Source organism: Rattus norvegicus, chromosome 17 (assembly GCF_021556685.1).
Source record: "Rattus norvegicus strain SHRSP/BbbUtx chromosome 17, alternate assembly SHRSP_T2T, whole genome shotgun sequence".
Lineage (NCBI taxonomy): Eukaryota > Metazoa > Chordata > Mammalia > Rodentia > Muridae > Rattus > Rattus norvegicus.
The window spans coordinates 56,988,812-57,009,491 of NC_141550.1; the positions used below are offsets into that span (position 1 = coordinate 56,988,812).

General features: G+C 39.7%; 1 protein-coding gene across 5 annotated transcripts in view; it reads left to right on the forward strand.

Moving 5' to 3' along the window:
• Window positions 1-561: 561 nt before the first annotated feature.
• Hecw1 (HECT, C2 and WW domain containing E3 ubiquitin protein ligase 1) overlaps window positions 562-20,680 on the forward strand; it is a 414,282-nt gene continuing 394,163 nt past the window's right edge. For 2 of the 5 annotated variants that reach the window (XM_087590135.1, XM_087590133.1), the window contains exon 1: window positions 562-946. In XM_087590135.1, the coding sequence (XP_087446261.1) occupies window positions 917-946 (30 nt within the window). In that variant the 5' untranslated portion in view covers window positions 562-916. 5 annotated transcript variants of the gene reach the window in all.

Below are 20,680 nucleotides of genomic sequence, written 5' to 3' on the forward strand. Positions count from 1 at the left end.
GCGAGCCCAAATTAGAGCAAATCAGTGACCAGCATTTCACTTTCTTTTGCATCTTGGTTGGCTGCTCAAAGAAAGGCTTGCATTTTTCCCACTTCCAATTTCCTATTTTGACAATGTGCACTGCTTAATACTAAACCTGTTTGGAAAGCTAAGCTTGCCAACAATAGATACCTAGGGCGATTTACAAGCATCGTATTTGTGACTTGCTATGGGAATACTGGAGGATGTTGTGAAACATATCTGTGAGATGGACAAGGAAGGTCCTTACAATTGAGGTAAAAACACCTGACATAGCGCACCTACCTAGAAGGTTTGTACTCATCCGTTTGAACACAACATTTGCATATACACAAAGGGGACCATACAGCCTTGGCTGGTTCCTGTTAAGCACCGCTGATGCTTGCCGGTAGTTGGAAGGATGGGGCCCTGGTATCCATAATCTGTCTGTCTGTCTATCTATCTATCTATCTATCTATCTATCTATCTATCTATCTATCTATCCATCCATCTATCTATTTATCTACTACGGGGGCGAGGAGGAGGGTGAGGGTGCGTGAGGCTGCAGGGCGGAGCACAGCTACAGAGAGCAACCCTGGCTCCTGGTTGGTTCTCAAGTCTGGTTCCCACAGAGGAACAGGCAGGAAGGGAGGGGATGCGGGAGGGAGGATAAAGCAATAAAGTGTTCTGCGTTGCCACGCACCAGGAGTCCTTGCTTGAGCCGCAACGCCACGCGCCTCTGACCCAGGAGGCCCCCTCCTGGCTCGCACAGGTTCACTAGCCGAGAGCTGCTCCAGCGGTGAGTCAGAGCAAGGCAAAAGATGCTGATCGCCCAGGACTAGCAAACCAGTTCCTCAATGCCTGGCACCACTGCAAGCCACGTGCGACCCCCGGTTCTAACCTGCGTGCAGACCGGAGCATGATCTGTGCCCAGCTGGAGGCTGCCAAGGTAAGCAGACGCCACGCTCAGACCACCAGCCTCCTCTTCTCTGCCCTCTCCCCACCCCCTTTCTGCGGCGGCTTCCTCACCCCTTCGAAGCCCCTGCAGCGCCCTCCCTCCCAAGAGCCGGGATCCACCCTTTTACCCACCCTCTCTCTTCTCCCGCGAGGTTCAATTGTTGGTTTGGGGCCGGTCGCCGCCCAAGCCGGGCTGGCATCCCAAAGCTTGGGTACAGCAGGCTGATAGGGCCCTCCCGAGGGCCCCAAAGAGAAACAAAGAAGCCCCCAAACGGGTTCGCAGCGCCTCCTCCGCCCCTGGGCGCCCTCCCAGTGGCTAGGAGATAGCAGGGGAGGGGGCGGAGAGACCTACGTAATCCCCCTTCCCAGCCCACACCCACTCCTGGTGAACCTAGGCTTTTAGACAATTGTATCGCATGGTCTCCGCTCGAACTCTCTGCTCACTCACCCGCTCCTGCAGCCCGCGGCCAGGTGCAGGCTACTGGGTGGTGACTGGCGGCGAAGATGCTCCGTGTAGGTGTTCCCCAGGAGCCTCCCCATTCCTGGCCAGTTGTGCCTCTCATCTGGGCCTGTCACCTGAGTTTCAGCGGGAGCAGCTGGTCATTTCGCCCACCCTACTGTTACCTGCACATAGGAGGGGAAAGGGGCGGGGGTTGGGGGGGGCAAGAGGGCGCAGGGAAAGCTGCATCCGGTCCAGTTTTGTCTGGAGATTCGACACATTCTCCATACTTTACCAGGCCATGACAATGCAGCAAAATCCTAGAGCTCAAAGTGGCCCTCCATTTCTCCACTCCAGGGCTTTCTGACAGCCTTGCAGCCTCGATTTCCCAGGCACTGCACTGCACTAATTTGGGGAGTGTGGATGTATGGTTTGTTCATCTCGCACACAGAGGCTGGGCAGGGTAACTTCTTTCCTGCCAAACTCAGAGTAGAGCATGGGGGCGCCGCCCGGAGGGGGGGGGGAGCTGGCAGAGAAACAGGCTGCAGAGATGCCCCAGCTTGCTGTGGTTCCGGCCACAGCTAGCCTCAGTCTGCATTGAGCTCACAGCAGATAGCATTCGGGGATTTTCCTAGCTACTGAAGACATTTTTTTCTTTTTTGACGTTGCTGTAGTTTTGGGGCTTACTTCTGGGATCAGCAGTGGTGGGAGTCTCCCTTGTTTTCCTACTTTCTTTGAAGAGATAACTATGCTGTATTCAGCAGAAGTGGATACAGGACGAACAGCATAGTTCAAAGATAAGAGGTGACCTCTCTTTTCCTGGAATTTAAAAGGCGGTTTAGGAGGTGAGGTGCCCTACCTAAAAAGGTCAACTTTAAAAGACCCCAGCGGTGTTGTGTTTCAAGGCTTTCTCAAAGGAGGTGGCCAGATCCGCTTTTCTCAACCGTGGGACTCTCCGCCTGGAAACTATCACGGTAATGGTAATTCACTCTAGCTTGGGGATTCATTTTGAAAATGTGTTTTCCACTAAGAAGGGATTACAATCCAAATGCCCACCCTAATATGAATGTGTGTAGAGACGTAGCTTGTGGCAGAATTCCCTGTCGCCTGATTCCTCTGCTTGCTACCTCCTTTGGAATGTGGCAGTGGTAAAATGAAGAACTATTTTTAGTTCTAGATCAACAGGCAAACCAGGGTCCGTAGTATTTCTTTAAAAAAAAAAAATATGTTCTAGTAGATCCACCTAGGATCCCAGTCTAGGGCAATTGGTTTCTTTGCAGGATGACAGATCTCTTTTTGTGGGGATAGATCTTCATTAAGACAGTTGCCTAAATTTATACAGATTGTGACATTATTGACAAGGTTCAGGAGGCCACATCCTGAGCTGGTACAGCTTATCATGCAGAAGGACTGCAGCTGCTGTTTATTTCCTGGATATGGCATCATTCAACTCTTACCTTTCATACTTTGGCTCCTAAAGATGGGCCTGTGGAGGCTTTGCCTTCCACGCTCTAGACATGCCGAGGAATGAACTAATACTTAAAGGGCAAAATGTAATCATTAGACAAAAGCTCTAAGTTCCATTCCTCAAGTGTAACGGGTCCAGTTAATCCTACGGTTCCCTTTAGTTCCAGCTTTCTTTGCTAAGTGATTAAGGAGGTAAGAAAAGTTAGCCAGTCCGGGAAACACAAATAATTACAGCCCAAAATAATGGATGCAAACCCCGGCTTTATTTTGGACCTAATTATTTTTAATCTTAAAATGTTTACTTCAGCTTCGGCGCTTCTCCCGGAAGTGAAGTGAGCTGATGACTTAAAACAGATCAATTTTAGTCCACTATAGAAAGAGGCTTCACAGGGGAGGGGAGCTGCAGGGCAGTAGAGGGTATGGAGTGCACTGTGTAACAGGTTATCTTACTTTCTGCTTTAATTGCTCGCTGATAATTCAGAACACTTCCAGCTTCTGATTTCTGTTTGCTTATTTCTTAATGAAAGAGGTCAGGCAGGTGTTTTGTCCTGTGCAGTAATTAGCAGTAGCATCAGGTTGACTGTCTCTGTTAGGGTTTGCTATTGCCCATAATGCTCCCATGCTCACATTGGCTACTGTTATGAGAACAACTGAGACAATGGTGCTTCTAAACAGGCAAATAGAGTATTTTGTTCATTTTGGTAACTGTTAGAAGTTAGACACAGTGAGGCATTTAATAATTGACTCTAGCCTAGCTACGCAAAACACATTTGAGCACTAATTTCCTTAAATGTTATGATCAAAACATCCTGGAATAGCTGTGCATAGTTGACTGTTCCCCTATAGCCTTTCCATTCACACAGCTAGGTTAGTGCTGAGCATACTGCAGTTATCTGAGTTGTGAATATGTTACAGCCTCCTGTTTAAATGTTACTCTGAAAGCTCAGAACAAGGCCACTATCGAACTCGCCCCTCAAGTCTGCAGCACCTAGCACTTTGCCTGGTACATGATCTGTAGTGGAGAACGTTTGCTGAATGGATTTCAGGTCATGGGAATGTTCTGTAATTGTATAGGCAGGAGGAAGGTGGGTATTTTCTGCTTCATGAGTCAGTTGGAAGAATCAGAGGGGTTACATAATATGCTTAATGGAAATGGTATGCAAGGACTCAAATGCAAGCCTTTCAGCAGATGCCTTTGAGGGAGGCTTTACTCCTCTCAAGAAAACAAACAAAACTATGTAGAGAGAACATTAAAATGCTGTAGGGTTGGGGAAAAATTTTTTTTTCCTTTTTACTTCAATGGTCTGTATGTGTCATTCTATTTTGACAAAATTTTTCTGACCACTGCTTTGTTCTGTCTTAGCTTTGAAAGAAAATTGTTTGTATTCTGTTCTCTGAAGACCAAAGCATTGCTGTCACTTCTTCCTCAAGTCTAGATTCTACTGCCTAGTGCTTGCAAGGATGGCAGCCATGTCTAGGAAATGCTATAGACTGACCCATATTTGTACAAATCACATTTAACAATTATACATTATATTTCTAAAATGATCAAGTAGTTAGCGACCAATATTTCCTGAGCCAGCTTACTTTGATGGAATCTTCATGAATTCAGATTCTTAGATAGACAGGTATGTCTCACAGACATTGAGACTCCAGGACAAATCACCTTGGGAAACTAGAAAAGCCCAGGTCTTGTACCCTTCCTGCTCAAAACTCTGAGTGTTTAAGTCATTGATCTCTCTGTGACCTCCTCCTTCTCCTTCTCCTTCTCCTTCTCCTTCTCCTTCTCCTGCTTCTCCTCTTCCTCCTCCTTTTCCTCCTCTTCTTCCTTGTCCTCCCCCTCTCCCCCCACCTCTGTCTCTATCTCTGTTTCTTTCTCTCTTCATTTTACTTATTCACTTGCTCAGAGGATTTACTTTCTTTTTTAAAAGTAAGAGGTTTAGGCAGACAATGCTACAGGTCACTTAGAGAACACAATTCTGTTTGTTTACATTTATTTTATTTCATTGTGCAAACTCCAGAATTAAAATAATTAATTGATAATCAAATTAACATTTAAAATTTATATGTATTATATGATGTATGGGCATAAAGTAACTTAAGGCCACTTGGGAACACATGTGGTTTTCCTTGTGATCTTGTTGAATCTTCTGTTAACCCTATTCTCTATAGATACTTACAGTAATTCTTTCTTAACTTTATAACTAAATATATTCTGTTAAAAAAAGGTTCTTGATGTTTCTGGTTCCTAGAGTACAGCATTAAAAGGTGTACAATTTCAGAGATGTTTAGAACTTCAGGATTTGATAGTCAAGGCTTGGCTTTCATCACCATGTAGGGTGTTTTCTGAGTGATCCTTGATCAGAAGTGTTCCCTGAGGTTAACCCAACACTTTCTCTTTTCTCTTTCTCTAATTATGATTTGTCCTGTATTTCATGTCAACCTAATCTCCTGAAAAAAAACCCACCTCCCCCATTTTGAAAATGCACACCAGAGTAACACTAACACTCATCTCGTGGACTAGATTCAAGGGTAATACTACCACTTACCTTGTGGGCTACACCAAGGGAAACATCAGAATCCCATGCCTTCCCACTTGTCTTACCCATTTCTGATTACTGAAGTTTACTTGTACACATTATTTTTCCAAATTAGGGGACTGTGAAGTGGAGAGACAGTTGGAGTCTTCAAGGATGTTGTAATATTCCTGTATTTTCACAGACTTTCAACTTCACCTGAAGCATGAACTCTGGGCATTTTGTCTTTAAAGCCTCTTTTAGATATTTTAGGAAATGGAACAGCACATTGATGAATTTATATATCTTATTCCATAATGCACATACATGGGGTTATTAGTAAGTGGCTATTTTGTTTTAAGGCATGGACACTGGAGGAGAAAATGACAAGTGATCCATGTAAGATGCTGATAATACCACAGTTATTGATGCCATGCGTGATGACCACTAGATTCCTAGGTCACTGAACTTCTATGGCAACAAGACATGGGCAATCTGAGTACTGTGTGACCAGAAACCATACTTTTCTTGAATTATCAGCCAGAAGTTGAATGCACAATAAAAATATCATGTGCAGATGGGCTCTGCTGGTGTTATCTACTTTCACGTGATATTTTTGGATGAATACAGTGGATAAAATTTAAGCCTGCTTGAGGGGAGGGAGGGGTGAGCTAGAGGAGGACACCATCTGTGCCCATGATGATGCAAACTATCATGGAAACTTCATTTGGGGTCTCTTTCATGTATTTAGCAGAACAGATTTTTCATTTCACACTTTCTAGATATATTTGTATTTCACAGATGTCAGGGAAGTATCATGTGTGTGAAAGGGAAAAAAAAGACCAAAATTTACTTCTATGACCAGGGACTATAATTTAATCATGTTGTCCTTAAGTCAACACCTGTTCACACTGCAGGAATGTTGTCTGCTTTTTCTTTGGGGTTTAAGGAAACAGAAATCTTTATCCTGTACATTATTAAAAGGCAGAGATTCAGATTAAGCAGGAAAAAAGATGGAGAGATAAAAATGAAAGGCCATGCTTTGGGTGGATGAAACCTGTCAACAATTCATCATTTGCCCTCTCATCCTTGCATAAACCAGGAGTGGTTGCACACACACAAACACACACACACACACACACACACACACACACACACACACACACACACACCTTCAGTCTTAGCACTTGGAGGTGGGAGGCAGACACTGAAGGAGCAAAAACTAGCCGTGGTTACACAGGGAGTTCCAGAACCCGTCTCAAAACCACAAGGGAAAACAAAACAAGAAACCATCACAGAGTATGAACAGTAGGTTACTGGCCTATAAAGGGCTTCTGTTTTTCTTTGCTATATTCAGAATCCCCTTCACCCCTGTGAACAAGAATTTCTGGGAAAAAAAAGTTGTATCTGATGTGGAGATGTTGAAATGTTTCAGGTTTTACCTTGAGAACTTTTTAGCCCTCTAAGTAGCTGTTCCTTGCCTACCTGTGTGTTTCATCTGCCACCCTGTGATTGATAGATAAATCCAGAATTATTATCTAGTGATAACAGATAAAAACCTTTCGAATGTATTAACAAAGCCCCATTTCTCATCAATCAAAGGGCTAAGAATTTTGACAGAGATCTCTAGCTGTGATTTTACCTTCCGATTTTCTATAACCTGCCTCTCTGATATTTCAACGATGTATTTGAAAAATGTTTGATTTATGACTTTCTTTGTACTGACACTATAAAAACTTCATGAAACTATTTCCATGTTGGAAAAGGAATCGGGTGGTAACCCAAACCTGTGTTCCTTGGCTATGGTCACCCACATTTGGCTCCAAACTAAACTCTAACTCCCTGTAAAGTGACAGCTGTGTTTGCATGGACAGTTATTGGACCCAGTGTGGGATTCTGAGGGAATAATGCATTTCTCACAACAGGAGTCGGCTGGATAGAAGCAGGGTACTGTCAAGAACCCATTCAGTCCAAGCCACTTGGAGTGCTTTCTCCAGGTAGATTGTTGGTGAATTCTTTCCAGGGTTCTCTCAAATCTCCCTTGAGTTGGCTGCTGGTCCATTTGTTTATTCTGAGCTGGTTATTTAAAGATCCTATTTGATAGATACCTGTCTGATTTTGGTTTGCTTTCAAAGTTTATGGTATATCATCTGTTTGCTTTGAAAGCATTTTGGTCTAGACATTTAGTATTGTTTGTTTGCTTGCTTGCTTTCAGATCCCCAAAGTCATTCTGGATTCTTAGGGACTTATTTTCACCTGTGGCTCCATTTTAAACCTTTCAAGACATTTTGGTCTCTGGTTTGTTTTGTCTTGGTTTTCTTTGCCTTTGAAGTGATTTATTACATTTTTTCACACTTAGCTTAGGAAATTGACGAGTGTCTGACCATAAAGAAACAAAAGATAAGAGGCATTGTCCCCTGCAACCTAACAGAGTTGTCTGTATATGGCCTTATAGGGAAATCCAACAATGCCCTTCTTCTGGGTCAGGAGGAACTTTAGTACTTGTTTGGAAGCACATAAGGCTAGATAACCCAGTGACCTTGAGCACATTCATGTTTTTATAAATGTTTTTTATAAAAGATAACCCCAAGACCCAGTGGAAGAGGATGGAGGATTTCCGATTCAAATTCACAAATTCAGTTTTGATCCAGAACGCAAATCCCTAGCTAACATTGAGAGGCTTGCAAGTTTTATTTTCAGGAGGAAGGGGGAAAATGGGGTGGGCGGCACAGAGGGATAGTTTCCAGAAAGAGGAAGTGTTTAGAGATAAAACACCCCAGGCAGCTTTCTGTGTGTGACAATTGCAAATTTTCAATCCACAAATGTTTGGGGAAAATGGGGAGGTTTAACCTCAGATAATATGGCTTTCTGCCTATCTCCTATGCGTTCTGTAATGATGATCGCATGGATGTGTGTGTGTGTGTGTGTGTGTGTGTGTGTGTGTGTGTGTGTGTGTGTCTGCTGATCCTTTCCCTGTAATGTTCTGAAGAACAGGCTGACCTCTGACCTCTGTGACTGTTAAGGTCAAAATAGATACATTTAAATCTGTATGTTTTAACTTTATGGGAGGTTTTTTTTTTGTTTTTTGTTTTTTTTTTTTTTTTTAGTAGAAGCTGGAAAGATGGCTCATAGGTTAAGAGCATTGGTAGCTCTTCCATTAGACCTGGTTTGAGTCCTTGCATCCACATAGTGGCCCCAAATGATCTGGAACTATAGTTACAGAGAATTTGATGCCTATTCTGGCCTCCACGGGCACTGTCTTCATGGGGTACACAGATAAAATACCTATACACATAAAATAATAAAGCAATTTAAATAAACTGTCTACTTTTAAAAACTAAAAGCTAGGTGCACCTAGTTTATAACTGTGTCATGTGTGTCTATGATAACTGTTTTAACGTGTTGTTTGTGTCAAGAGAAAGTTTTAAAAGCTGTGACCATATCAGTTTCTTTTAATTTATTTTTGTGGTATGCTAAAACATTATTTATGGCATGCCTAATTAAAATGCATGTGTGTGTATATAAAACATGAATATTTTAGTAATGCCTAAATAATATATACCATTTTATAAACTTGGTACTCTGAATACCTTAAAACATTATAAAATAATATCATTGGGTCTATCAATTAATACACAAAACCCAAAAGTACTTACTGTTATTATAAAACCATAATCATTAGAGTCAGAAGATATACATTTTATTAATCTATAAAATTTAAAATGATATACATATATTTTGATAATGTTTTCCTTCCAAAAATGATTCTGAATTAATATGCCAATTAAAATTTTATTTCACACTTGAAAAATAATCATGGGTAACATAAAATCATATTGTTTCTTTCCCCAAATTTTTAATATTAAAATTTAAATGTAAAGGTTTTATTAAAACCAAAGTATGTATAAAATAATGTGTATATATGTTTACTAAAGATCTTCATATTACATTACCTTTTCACAATGAGGATTCCCAAAGATATAAATAATTCCCCAAAATAATAATATGAAAAATCTTGTTTTTAAAAAAATCACATATGTATGATTGATGTATGCATGCACTGTTTACATGTGTTTGCTTTATATCATTAGGCAGGTACTAGATTGTCTTGTAAGTGCTCATATAAACTAACATTATTTTATTAGCCCACTTTCTGTTGGTTCACTGTAAAACTAAGAATTCAAGAGAACACGCTGCAACCCCAACTGCTCCAATAACAACGGTTGATTGCCCACCCAGTAACACAATTATTGAAATACAGTTCCGACCCTTGTCTCAATTTTGCGTCTATAAGATGATCTATATTACTTGAGAATAAAAGTTAATTTAAATAAATGCTTACTTCTGCTCCGCAGTGCAATTTTTTCTATTGGATAATTTCTCTCCTTTGAGATACTAAACTCTTTATTCCAGAGACCAAGAGGTTAACTTAACTCTGTGCTTTTAGATGTGTTACATTTGACTACTCTTGCTTCTTTGAAAACGAAAAAATGAACAAACTTTTCAAGGTTCATTTCTTAGCCAAGCCTGAGTAAGATACATCTCTGAACATGCCCTCTCCTGCATCCTGTGATCATTTTTTCAAAACTTGCTTCAAGGTTTACAAGGTTATTTTAAAATGTATAGATAATCTTAAAATCCTATATCTTAGTAATATAATTTGGGCAATTTTCCATCTCTGTATTTTAGCTTAAAATAAAAATAAAATTCTTTAGATACAATTGTTGTTAAATGATTTATGTGTATATTACAACGGTAAACAGCAGGTTCAAAGGAAAAATAAAAATAATGTCAAACTGCTTTGGATACTTCAATTTCAAAAGTCTAGTTTTTAAACTGACAAAAAGTTTTCTTTAAATCTTGTGAAAAAAAGATATGGGGTACCTATATTTTAAATCCAATTTCTTACAATCAAAGAACACAAACTTTTTCCTATTAAAAACATATATACTGTATTACATTTGTGTTAAAATATATACATACATAAACATATATATATATATATAAGCTGAACTAACCTTTTTTTTTAAGATTTATTCATTTACTATATATAAGTACACTCTAGCTGCCTTCAGATACACCAGAAGAGGGCATCGGATCTCTTTACAGATGGTTGTGAGCCACCATGTGGTTGCTGGGAATTGAACTCAGGACCTCTGGAAGAGTAGTTGGGTGCTCTTAAACACTAAGCCATCTCTCTAGCCCTGAACTAACCATTTTTATTGCTATGAAAACAACAGATCTAGCACTGTAAACGGCTCCATAGCACATTTATGTTTGACCAACTAACAACTCCATTCACCCTTCCTAGAGGCAACCAAAGGTTTGGTGGAATCTTCTTCTCCAAATTATATAAACACATCAGTCCCTATTGCCACCAACATTCATAATTTCCTATACATTAAAGTATTGTTGCTTGATTAAATTGGTGTCTAAGGTGTCCTTTTTTACCGCTACATGGGTCTTATACAATTAATGTTTGTATATTTCTAATACAAGGAAATAAACAGTATTACAACGACTCTTTCTGGGTTCCATTTCTATTTCTGATCATTAAAACCAAAGGTCAGATTTTGTTATGTCTGAAAGGATATAAAATTCTGATTTTTAACAAGTTTTATTTGTTCCTCTCGATACTATTACAATATGGTCCATTAAAGCAAAAATCTTCTTTAAAAAAGAAGGTCTTAAAGAATACTATATGGTTACCTAATTTGTTCTGTAATGTGACTTTCCACTTACTGTTACAAAATAAACTGGTATAATGCCCATATAATCAAATAAATTAAGTTAGTATCCACAGAGAGAGCTGTAATAAATTTAAATATTGAAGACCAGTCTTTCCTAGTCTTATGGCTACCCACTATAATGAGCTTATAACCATGAGGTCCAAATGAACAAAAGAAAGACTAAATTGAAGACAGCAGATTTATTTAAATATTCTAAATATAAATAATATAGTTCATAGAGTACAAATACTTATAAATACAGAGATAATGTATAGTTAAACTAGGTTTTTATTAAAATTGTATAGATCATTGTTGTTTAAAAATGCATATTTCTTTCATCTGCTACCTTCAGACTAAACAGTGCTCATGATTATCTTAAGTATAATAATTCTATAATAAATCATATGGAAGTGTTATGTCAGATAGAGAAGATGAGGAAAACAACAGACAGACCTGTGTCATTGTGCTGTTAGTGCTGATATAATCCAGGAGACTTTTCCTTAATGGTTTTATCAGCTATTTAATCTTCCTTGATACTCAGCCTCATCTACATCAGATTCTGGGAATGAGCCTTTCTAGCGACGTGTAGCATTATGGTACACAATTTAAAACCAACATTTGCACCCTGCAAGTCACAGAATGTGATTGGTTCTATTGGAAAACTATTAGAGAAAAAAAGTTGTCTTTACAAAGGCTGTTTTAAGCTGTGCTGCTTAGGCTGATTAACTGAGAGAGGTTGGAATGTTCTAGGCCCAGAATTCATTTATGTAGAGCATTCTTTAGCCCTTACATATTCTTTGCTCATAAAAATGGCAAAAACAGAGTGCATTTTACTTGGGGCAGGGGGTCAGTACAGGAAGAGGTGGAGGGAGAGAGATGGCTGAAAATCCACCAAGAATTATATTTTGCTTATTTACCTAAAATATTACATTAATATGTGTGTATACATATGCGATTTAGAAAATGTTATCACGTGTGAGCTGACAGTGCTCACCGCACTAGCCATTGATTATCTATTGTGTGGTGAGACCTTTACCTGGAAGATTCGACACACGTGTCTACTCAGATCAGAAAGAGAGCCTACAACATACCCAAGCAGAAATTCCAACTTGGTGAGCCAATGCGTTTTATTGGGATTACTTACAGGAAAATAGGAGCAGCTGCATCATCAAAGCCCACCACCACATGGGTGGTAGTTCATATAAGCTAGAAAACTCAGGGCAAACTCACAGCCTGATGGCAACTGGACACGCTAGCAAATGTCCTTTCTAGTGGGCTTTGCTGGTCTTTGTTTCTCCTAGGCAGCTTGTCAGTCTCTGCTTCTTTCAGGCTGTAAGGTAAGAACCAGTTGGCATCAAAATCATCTAGTTCCAATTTCAGCCAGTCAGTGCAGTCTTCTTTAATAACAGTGGTCAAGAAAGAAGTATAGTAGAGGCAGAGGGAGGCGGGAAGGGATAGGGGGACTCCAGAGGGGAAATCAAGAAAGGGGATAACATTTGAAATGTAAGTAAAGAAAATATCCAATTAAAGAAAAGCCAATAAAAGCCTAAAAATAAATAAATAAATAAATAAATATGTAAAACCAAAAAAATCAAAAAATAAAAAGAGAAACAGCATGCTAGAACAATTTTGTTTTGAAAAAATTCATACAATATATTTTGATCATATTTTCCCCTCCCCCAATTACACCCAGATTCTCACTACAGCCTTACCCATACAACTTAACAACAACAACAACAAAAAGATATCAAAACAAACCAAAACCCAATAAAGACAAAAAAGGCAAATTGAAACAAAGTCCTCCAAAATATCACTGAATTTCTTTTGTGTTGTCCAGCTACTCCTGGAATTCAGAATACCCTGAAGTGTGCTTGATGTATCAAGGGAGACTCCATTAAAGAAAACTGATTTTCCTTTTGTTATTGTGTGTCAACTACAGTTAGCTTCTTGGTTAGTGGTGGGAAACCATATCTGCTTCTTTCTCTCAGTACTGGGATCCCATCTGACTTGAACCTGTGCAGGCATATGTTGTAACAATATAGTGAGTTCATATTTTCTCCAGGCCTGTTATGTCTGGAATACACTGTTTCCTTGAAGCTGAGCGTCACCTTTGGCTATTATAATTCGTCCATTTCCTCTACCACATAGAACCTGGAATCATGAGGAGTTTGATGAAAATACCTCATTTAGGACTGAATACTCCAAACTCTCCCACTCTTTGCACACTGTCCAAAGACGATTACTGCATTAATTCTGATACAGTCAAAAAGAAGCCTCTCTGATGTGTGCTAACGGAGTCCCTGATCTATGGGTAAAGCAGCTACCATTAAGAGTAATCTTTCTGCTAAAAAGTTCCTTTAGCCGAATAATAGTAATAGTTTTTCCCCTAGGCCCATGACCTATCTAGTTTCAGATTCTAGGCTACTTTAACAGTGTCAGTTACAGGTTTTATCCTGTGGAGTAGGCCTTAATGTAATCAGAAAGTTGGTTACTCCCATAATATGTGTGCCACTATTGATCCAGTGTAAAGCCTCTGGTTAGACACCAGTTAAACTAACCCATGTTCAATGATGTAAGCGAATATTGTTTCCAGCAGTAGGACAGTATCTCTTAAAGGAACTTTGAAATATTTTCCACATTTTTTTATAATGAAGTAAAATGTATGCTTGTTAAAAGCATAATTTTAGATCCTGGTATAAAATCTTTGAGGAAAATAGTGAAATCTAACCTTTGATTTTCATCTTTTTCCTAAGAAAAAAGAAATATATTACTATGTATGTATGTATATGTATATATGTATATGTAAAACATATGCTTGTACTTTATTGGTGAATTAATAAATATTGTACATGCTTGAAGCTTATTAAGATAAATTTAACCAAGGCTCACAAATCAATTTAAGAATTATCTTATGTATATATATATATATATGTATATATACACATATATATCTTTAGCTAAATAGTACACACATACACAAAGACCTGAGAAAAGGTCTGTTTGTACAAACTTTAAAAAATAATTATTTTACAGGTGGTGGATATTTTTATTTTTCATAAATAATATTTTGACTACAATTGTTATTTTGTGGCACAATTTTCCCCACTGTACATTTATTAACCTTCTTTTGCTAATCATGGGTTAGCCTAAAGACAGCCTTACTTTAAAATTATTTGTTGCTGCAATAGTTTTAGAATTTTTTGAGAATGACTTTGAGGATTATGCTGAGTTATCTAGTCATTTGTTGCTGTTATCCCCATCTGGACGTGAAATCTCATGTCCATCCCAGGAAAACACTTCCCTAACATGTTTAGTGTGTTGATTCTGTACCTTTGTTATTCTTCTCTCAGGGATTTTATTGTATATCTGTTCCTTTCTTCCTCTACCCTCCCCCTCCCGTTAAACACTGCCTGAATTTAAGAATATTTACATCTTAAAGTCTTGTGTCTTAGTCTTCCTTTTAAGTTGATATAGTCATATGACATACTGAAATTTTAAGAGATATATTTGGGAATCAGTAGGTGGTGCTTCTGTGAGGGAGCTGACTCATCTGGCAAGCTGTAGAACCTCCTTATTCTTCCACCATATTAGACACAGAATCTTACTGTGGTGACTAGACTGCTAAGAGCCATTTTGTAATCCAAGGAAAAGAGCCAAACACCGAAGATAATGAGTTCTGATGGCATCACGTACTGCCCTATCCGCTCACATTGTCCTAAAGCTGGAAGAAAGGTAAACACCTCTCTTGTATATGTGAACACCGGGATTTTGCTCGGTGCCACAGAAACCTTCTCAGATAATGGACAAAGGTAAAGCACTTGTCTGTAGCAGTTGCCTCTTTATGCATCAGTTTTTCTTCGTGTTCTCAGGTTTCTTATCCTTTCTGCAGCTCTAAGTCATTTTCACTTCATTTTTTAAAAATCTGGTTTCACTTCTATGTATTTATGATAGTTTATTCAAGATACGCAAGTATAATTTGTAAGATTTAAAAAAATTTCTGTTACACTCTTCAAAATGCATTTTTTTCTGAATCCTTATCTTTGTATGCTTACTTGACTGTTATTGATGTCACTTCCTGCTTGGGACAGTAAAGCCAGTTGGTGTTGACCAGATGACCAGAGCTTACATATTTCTTCTGCTCTAGATCCCCTGTGGGTTTCTAGAACTAAAGAGCCCTGATATTGATGAGAAGATTGAATGAACTGTCAAAAGGTGGCCACTCAGACTTTTGGCATTTATCTAATGTAGTGGTTTGAATGAGAATGAGTACCATAGATTCATATGCTTGAATACTTTGCCCCTAGTTGGTGGTATTGTTTGGGAAGAATTAAGAGATCTGGCCTTGTTGGAGGAGGTGTGCCACTGGGAGAGGGCATTGAGGTTTCAAAAGACTCCCATGTTCTCTGCTTGTGGACTGAGATGTGATCTCTCAGCTGCTGTTCCAGATACCTGCTGCCGTGTCTTCACTTTACCATCATGAATTCTAACTCTCTGGAACCATAAACCCAATTAACCTCTTTCTTTTATTAGTTGCCTACCTCTATCATTGTGTTTTATGCAATAGAAAATTGCACACGTCTCTGACATCTAACCTGCAGGATGAAGCGGAAGCCTACACATTGATGCACCAATGGTGGGCATGACCACACCTTGCCTGGGACCATGTAGATGAGCATATTTTTGATCCTCTATTTAAACATTGATCTCGCTTCAGAACGTATTGCTCACAACAACAGACAAGAAACAAATACAACTAATAAGACTTGTTTTAAATAGGAATCTCCACAAGGTTGTATGTAGTTCCGTTTTTGCCTGGTAACAAGAGGATAATAGGCCTGCAGGACTAGTCCATTCTCCATTCCCAAGAGAGGCTAAGTCTAGTCTTAGAGCAGAGAACATCCTTGCCTGGTACTTCTTCCTAAAATGGGTTGGGATTAAAAGGCTCTTGCAACTCTTACCGGGCGTGGTAAGAGGCCACCTGGAAAGGAGAATTGCGAGACAGGAGGGCCATGTGGGAGTGGTAACCACTTTCTGATAAAGAATGATCTTTTTCTTGGTGGCTCATCTGAAGCAGGTGCATGCCACAGATGGTGGCTTCCACCTCTGTATTCTTCAAAAATTACCCACTCAACACATCAGAGGTTTGTTATCCAATGCACCCACAAAGCAGATAAAAATTCTTCTCATAGCTCTGCAAAACATAGTTCTACATTCCCAGTCCTAGTTGGACCATTACAATTGAGTAATTTCCTCCCACCCAGGATTCTCTTGGTTTAACATTAAATCCACTGAGATTACAAGGTGTTTCATATGAAAAATCCATCATCTCAAATTTGTGTTTGAAATTATATTTATGACTGGTAAGTATATCCTAACTCTTCCATTTCTGAAAACTTGTAAACATGTTGGAATTAAGCAGCCTCCACACAAAGGATAACAAATGTCCACAAAATTGCTCCAGAATTACAATTGCTAACCTCCCAGTTCTCAATGATGTCTTTCTTTGCTCAAGATTTGAAAGTTAATGTCAGAATGTTATTGAACTTGGGGAATCACAACCTGTGCCCCAATCAATTCTGACTAACCCTGTCCTCAATATGTCAATAAAGGAGCCAGATTAATAGTGGAAAACAGAAAAGGGAGATTTATTCAAAGTGACCACATTGAAACAAGGGGCAAAGAGATCCAGTAAACACCTCAAGTCCATGTTTTGGGTCCTGAAGTGAGATACAGGGTCAGTGATAGGCTTCTATGTGGTCCCAGGCAAGGTGTGGTCATGCCCACCATTGATGCATCATTGTCTAGACTTCAGTTTCATCCAGAAGGTTAGATGTCAGAAATGTATGAATCTCTTTCTGAGAGACTCCTTCTAGCTGGGAATTTTCCTTCTCCCAGCATGAGAGTCCTAGAGAAGTCCACATTTCTTTGGGATTCATTGTTTCAACAGGCCGATTAATCAAATTGAGAGAGAAAAGTGACTTGTTAGAATATTTTCGTTTCTGCCATGACAACGACAAGAATCACTGAAGTAGTGTTTCTGACCCTATCTTTGGGTCCTTTCCCTCCCTTTAAGTTCCAGTTCCATTTTTTCTTCTTATACCTAACACTTTAGTTCTATTTGCTGAAGAATTTTTGTCTGCTCTCTTCAACCTGTGATACCAGGTTTACAGACCAGGAATGAACCCCTAGAGCTTCCTGGTTGTACTCCACCTTATCTTTCCAATACGACTTATCAATTAACCATAAAAATGGATAATTATCTCATTAATGTGTCCAACACAATACATCCTTACTTGGAACTTTACTTGTCTTTTGTATTAGAATGTTTTCTTCATCCTTTATAATAAATTTACATTTTACCCTCTTTCGAAGCTATAGCTTAAACCCTTTCACATTGTTCTGATACTTTTGAAAAACACTATTGCCATTAAAAATGGGTTATAAGATGTTCAGATTCAGAAATTATTACATAGGTTCGTGACTTCTTGTTCTATCACAGGTTAAATATAGACAGTCACATTTACTCCAGGATGATAGGTCAGTGACCCTCCTGACTCCTTCCTATAAAGGGATTCCTACATTCAACAAGTCCAGCTGCCATGATCTTTCTCCTTTTTTGTAAAGATTTGTTTGTTTGTTTATGTGAATACACCGAGCTGTCATCAGACACACCAGGAGAGGGTTTCAGATCCCATTACAGATGACTGTGAGCCACCATGTGGTTGCTGGGAATGGAACTCAGAACCTCTGGAAGAGCAGTCAGTGCTCTTAACCACTGAGTCATCAGCCAACAAAGACGGCCTTATGAAGATGGCAGGTTTTTTTTTTTTTTGCTCTAAAATGCAGTGATGTGAAATGCATCACTAATAATAATAACAGATTAATTTAAACTACATAATTAGGATAATGTAATTAATTAACCTTACCTGCGTCCTGTGTGCATACTGTAAACTAGGAGGCTTTGAATGTTTCCAGGTAAATATTATAGAAGATACAAGACAGTGTTTATATTGTATATGTAGCAGATGTAAAGTGTGAGATACAAAAATCAAACACATGACCTCCCCTAGAAATCATCTACGGAAGCTCTGTCAGAACTATTATTTTTGAGTTTTTGGTTGGGCAAATTTTAGGTAGAAAGTCCTTTCTGCTCTCCCTGTGGATGGTCATCTCATTAGCTGCTTTCTCTATAAGTATCTCTATATCATGAGATAAATAGAATCACCTATGCTGGAAATAGTTTATTCATTAGCTTCTCTAAAGCACAATGCTTTTTTATTCCTGGACTATTTTTGCTGTTTTCCTTTTCTTTGACACAGTCAGGGGGCAGCTTGACCCATAACATTGAAACAAACATGCCTGAGTCTGAAGTGGGGGCAGCCAAATTCCATTTCCAGAGCCAGCTCCTCAGTGAGTTTAAACAGCACAGGACAACTCCACAACATAACCTATGCACAGCAGCTGCTTTGCTTTGGCCACCATAACTTTTGCTCCATCAGCTCCCATTTGATCCATGGAAGGTAAGAGTTCCTTGTGCCACACCTGAGCTAATTAAAAACCGCCAGTAATCATGTTGAGTTTGGATGTCTTCGATGGTTTGTATATGCTTGGCCCAGGGACTGGCACTATTAGGAGGTGTGGCCCTGTTGGAATAGGTGTGGTGTGTGAGCTAAAAGACCCTAATCCTAGCTGCCTGGAAGTCAGTCTTCTACCAGCAGCCTTCAGGTGAAGATGTAGAACTCTCAGCTCCACTTTCACCATGCCTGCCTAGATGCTGCCATGCTCCTGTCTTGATAATTGACTGACCCTCTGAAACTGTAAGCCAGCCCCAATTAGATGTTTTCCTTATAGGAGTTGCCTTGGTCATGGTGTCTGTTCACAGCAGTAAAACCCTAAGACAGTGTCCCTTCATAGGAAGGAGTAAGGAGGGTCACTGGACTATCATCTTGGGGTAAATGTGACTGTCTATACTTAACCTGTGATAGAACAAGAAGTCACCAATCTCTAAAATAATTTTTGATGAACCAGTATTTTTTTTCTTAGCAAGATTTAGATATTCCTTCAGGAGGGATGTTTTTCCAGATCTCAATTGGACCTTTTCTATAAAAGAAAAATAGATTGATAGGCCAATGATTTGAAGCATAAAGAGGGTAAGCATTAAGGGTCAAGGGAGAGAGCGAAGTCATTGGTGATAGACTGTGGAGACAGGAATGTGAGGGAGGGGAAGGTATGTGTAGAGAGACATACAGGAGAAAAGTTTGGGAAGATGGGGGCAAATCTGCCTGGCCAAAACCAAGAGATGTTCACAGGAATTGGGTTTCGAAGTTTAAGCTGATAAAAACCTGATGTGCTGAAATAGAGGAATCAAGGAGAAGACATGGGTGTAGATAAAAAGGAGACTCAAAGGTGGAAAGCTCTGGCCATTTGCTGTTTAACTGGAGGAATTTAGTCCCACTTTCACAGATGGTAGGTTCGAAAATACCAAGTCCAGGCCAGAAGTTCTGAGAATTGAGAATGACCTATCAAGGCACCTATCAAGGTCCATCTCGAGGCCCAGTTGTTCCTGAGGAATAGGAGCTACTACTTTTACTGTAGGTTTGAATAGGCCAAGTATAATTGTCTACTAGATGCTTTCTTCAGTTTAGAAATAACATCAGAAGGAAGTTCCTAAGAGTTCCTCAGACCTCCATGTGGCAACTATCGGGGAAAAATGAAAGATCCCAGGATCTGAAATGAAGTCAGTCTCCCGGCACCAGTGGGTATCCTTACCTACTTACCTGCTTAGAAAGAATGGCCAGCATTGTGCATATCTCTCAAAACTGCAAGGGTGGTCCTCTCAAGTATGGAGTTCGGTTAGAAGATAAGAAAGAGAGTGAGTTTTCTACTCTGCCAGTAGGAGTTGAGACAAACCCCTGCTCTGTTCACATGGTTTAGCCGCTATAAACCATGGCTCCTGATGAGATTAGGTCACTGAGTCCAGAAACAAAATATGAAGAAAGCACCTGGTGATGGAAAGGTTCCTGTCAGGCTGGACCTAGAGGGAAGATCTTCCCAGGTTTCAGCACCAAAAAAAGTTATGTCTGTAGAGAAAAATGGAAGAATCGAATCAGTTGGACCTCGAAATGTCAAGAGCAGACTTTCATCAGTCTGAGAAGTTGGCACACCCAAACCCTGCTTGGTACCTCAGGTACAGGTGAACAGACTGTGAGGTCTGAGAACAGATTCTGTAGTCAAGCATATGGATGGAAGGGCTTTTGGAAGCTTCTAGATGGGAGATAAGTCAGACTGCTCATTTCTGCAACCTCTGGGCTCCTCCAGGATGTGTGATAGTGGTGGGCTGCTTTCCAGAATCTCATGGGCATTGGATGCCTAGAACCTGTTTTATGGCCCTCTCTTAAGTGCCAGTGTTACATTATTCACGTAAGAGTATGCAAATAAATGCATTTGATGTTTCTTTAAAGAGTCAAAATAATGAGCCTCCGACTTCAAGAGATAATGCGGGGATACATTGTTTCTGTGTGGTTGGAATTGCTGCTGTTCAGGTCGGCATTAACCAGGAGGTGCTAGGACTGTTA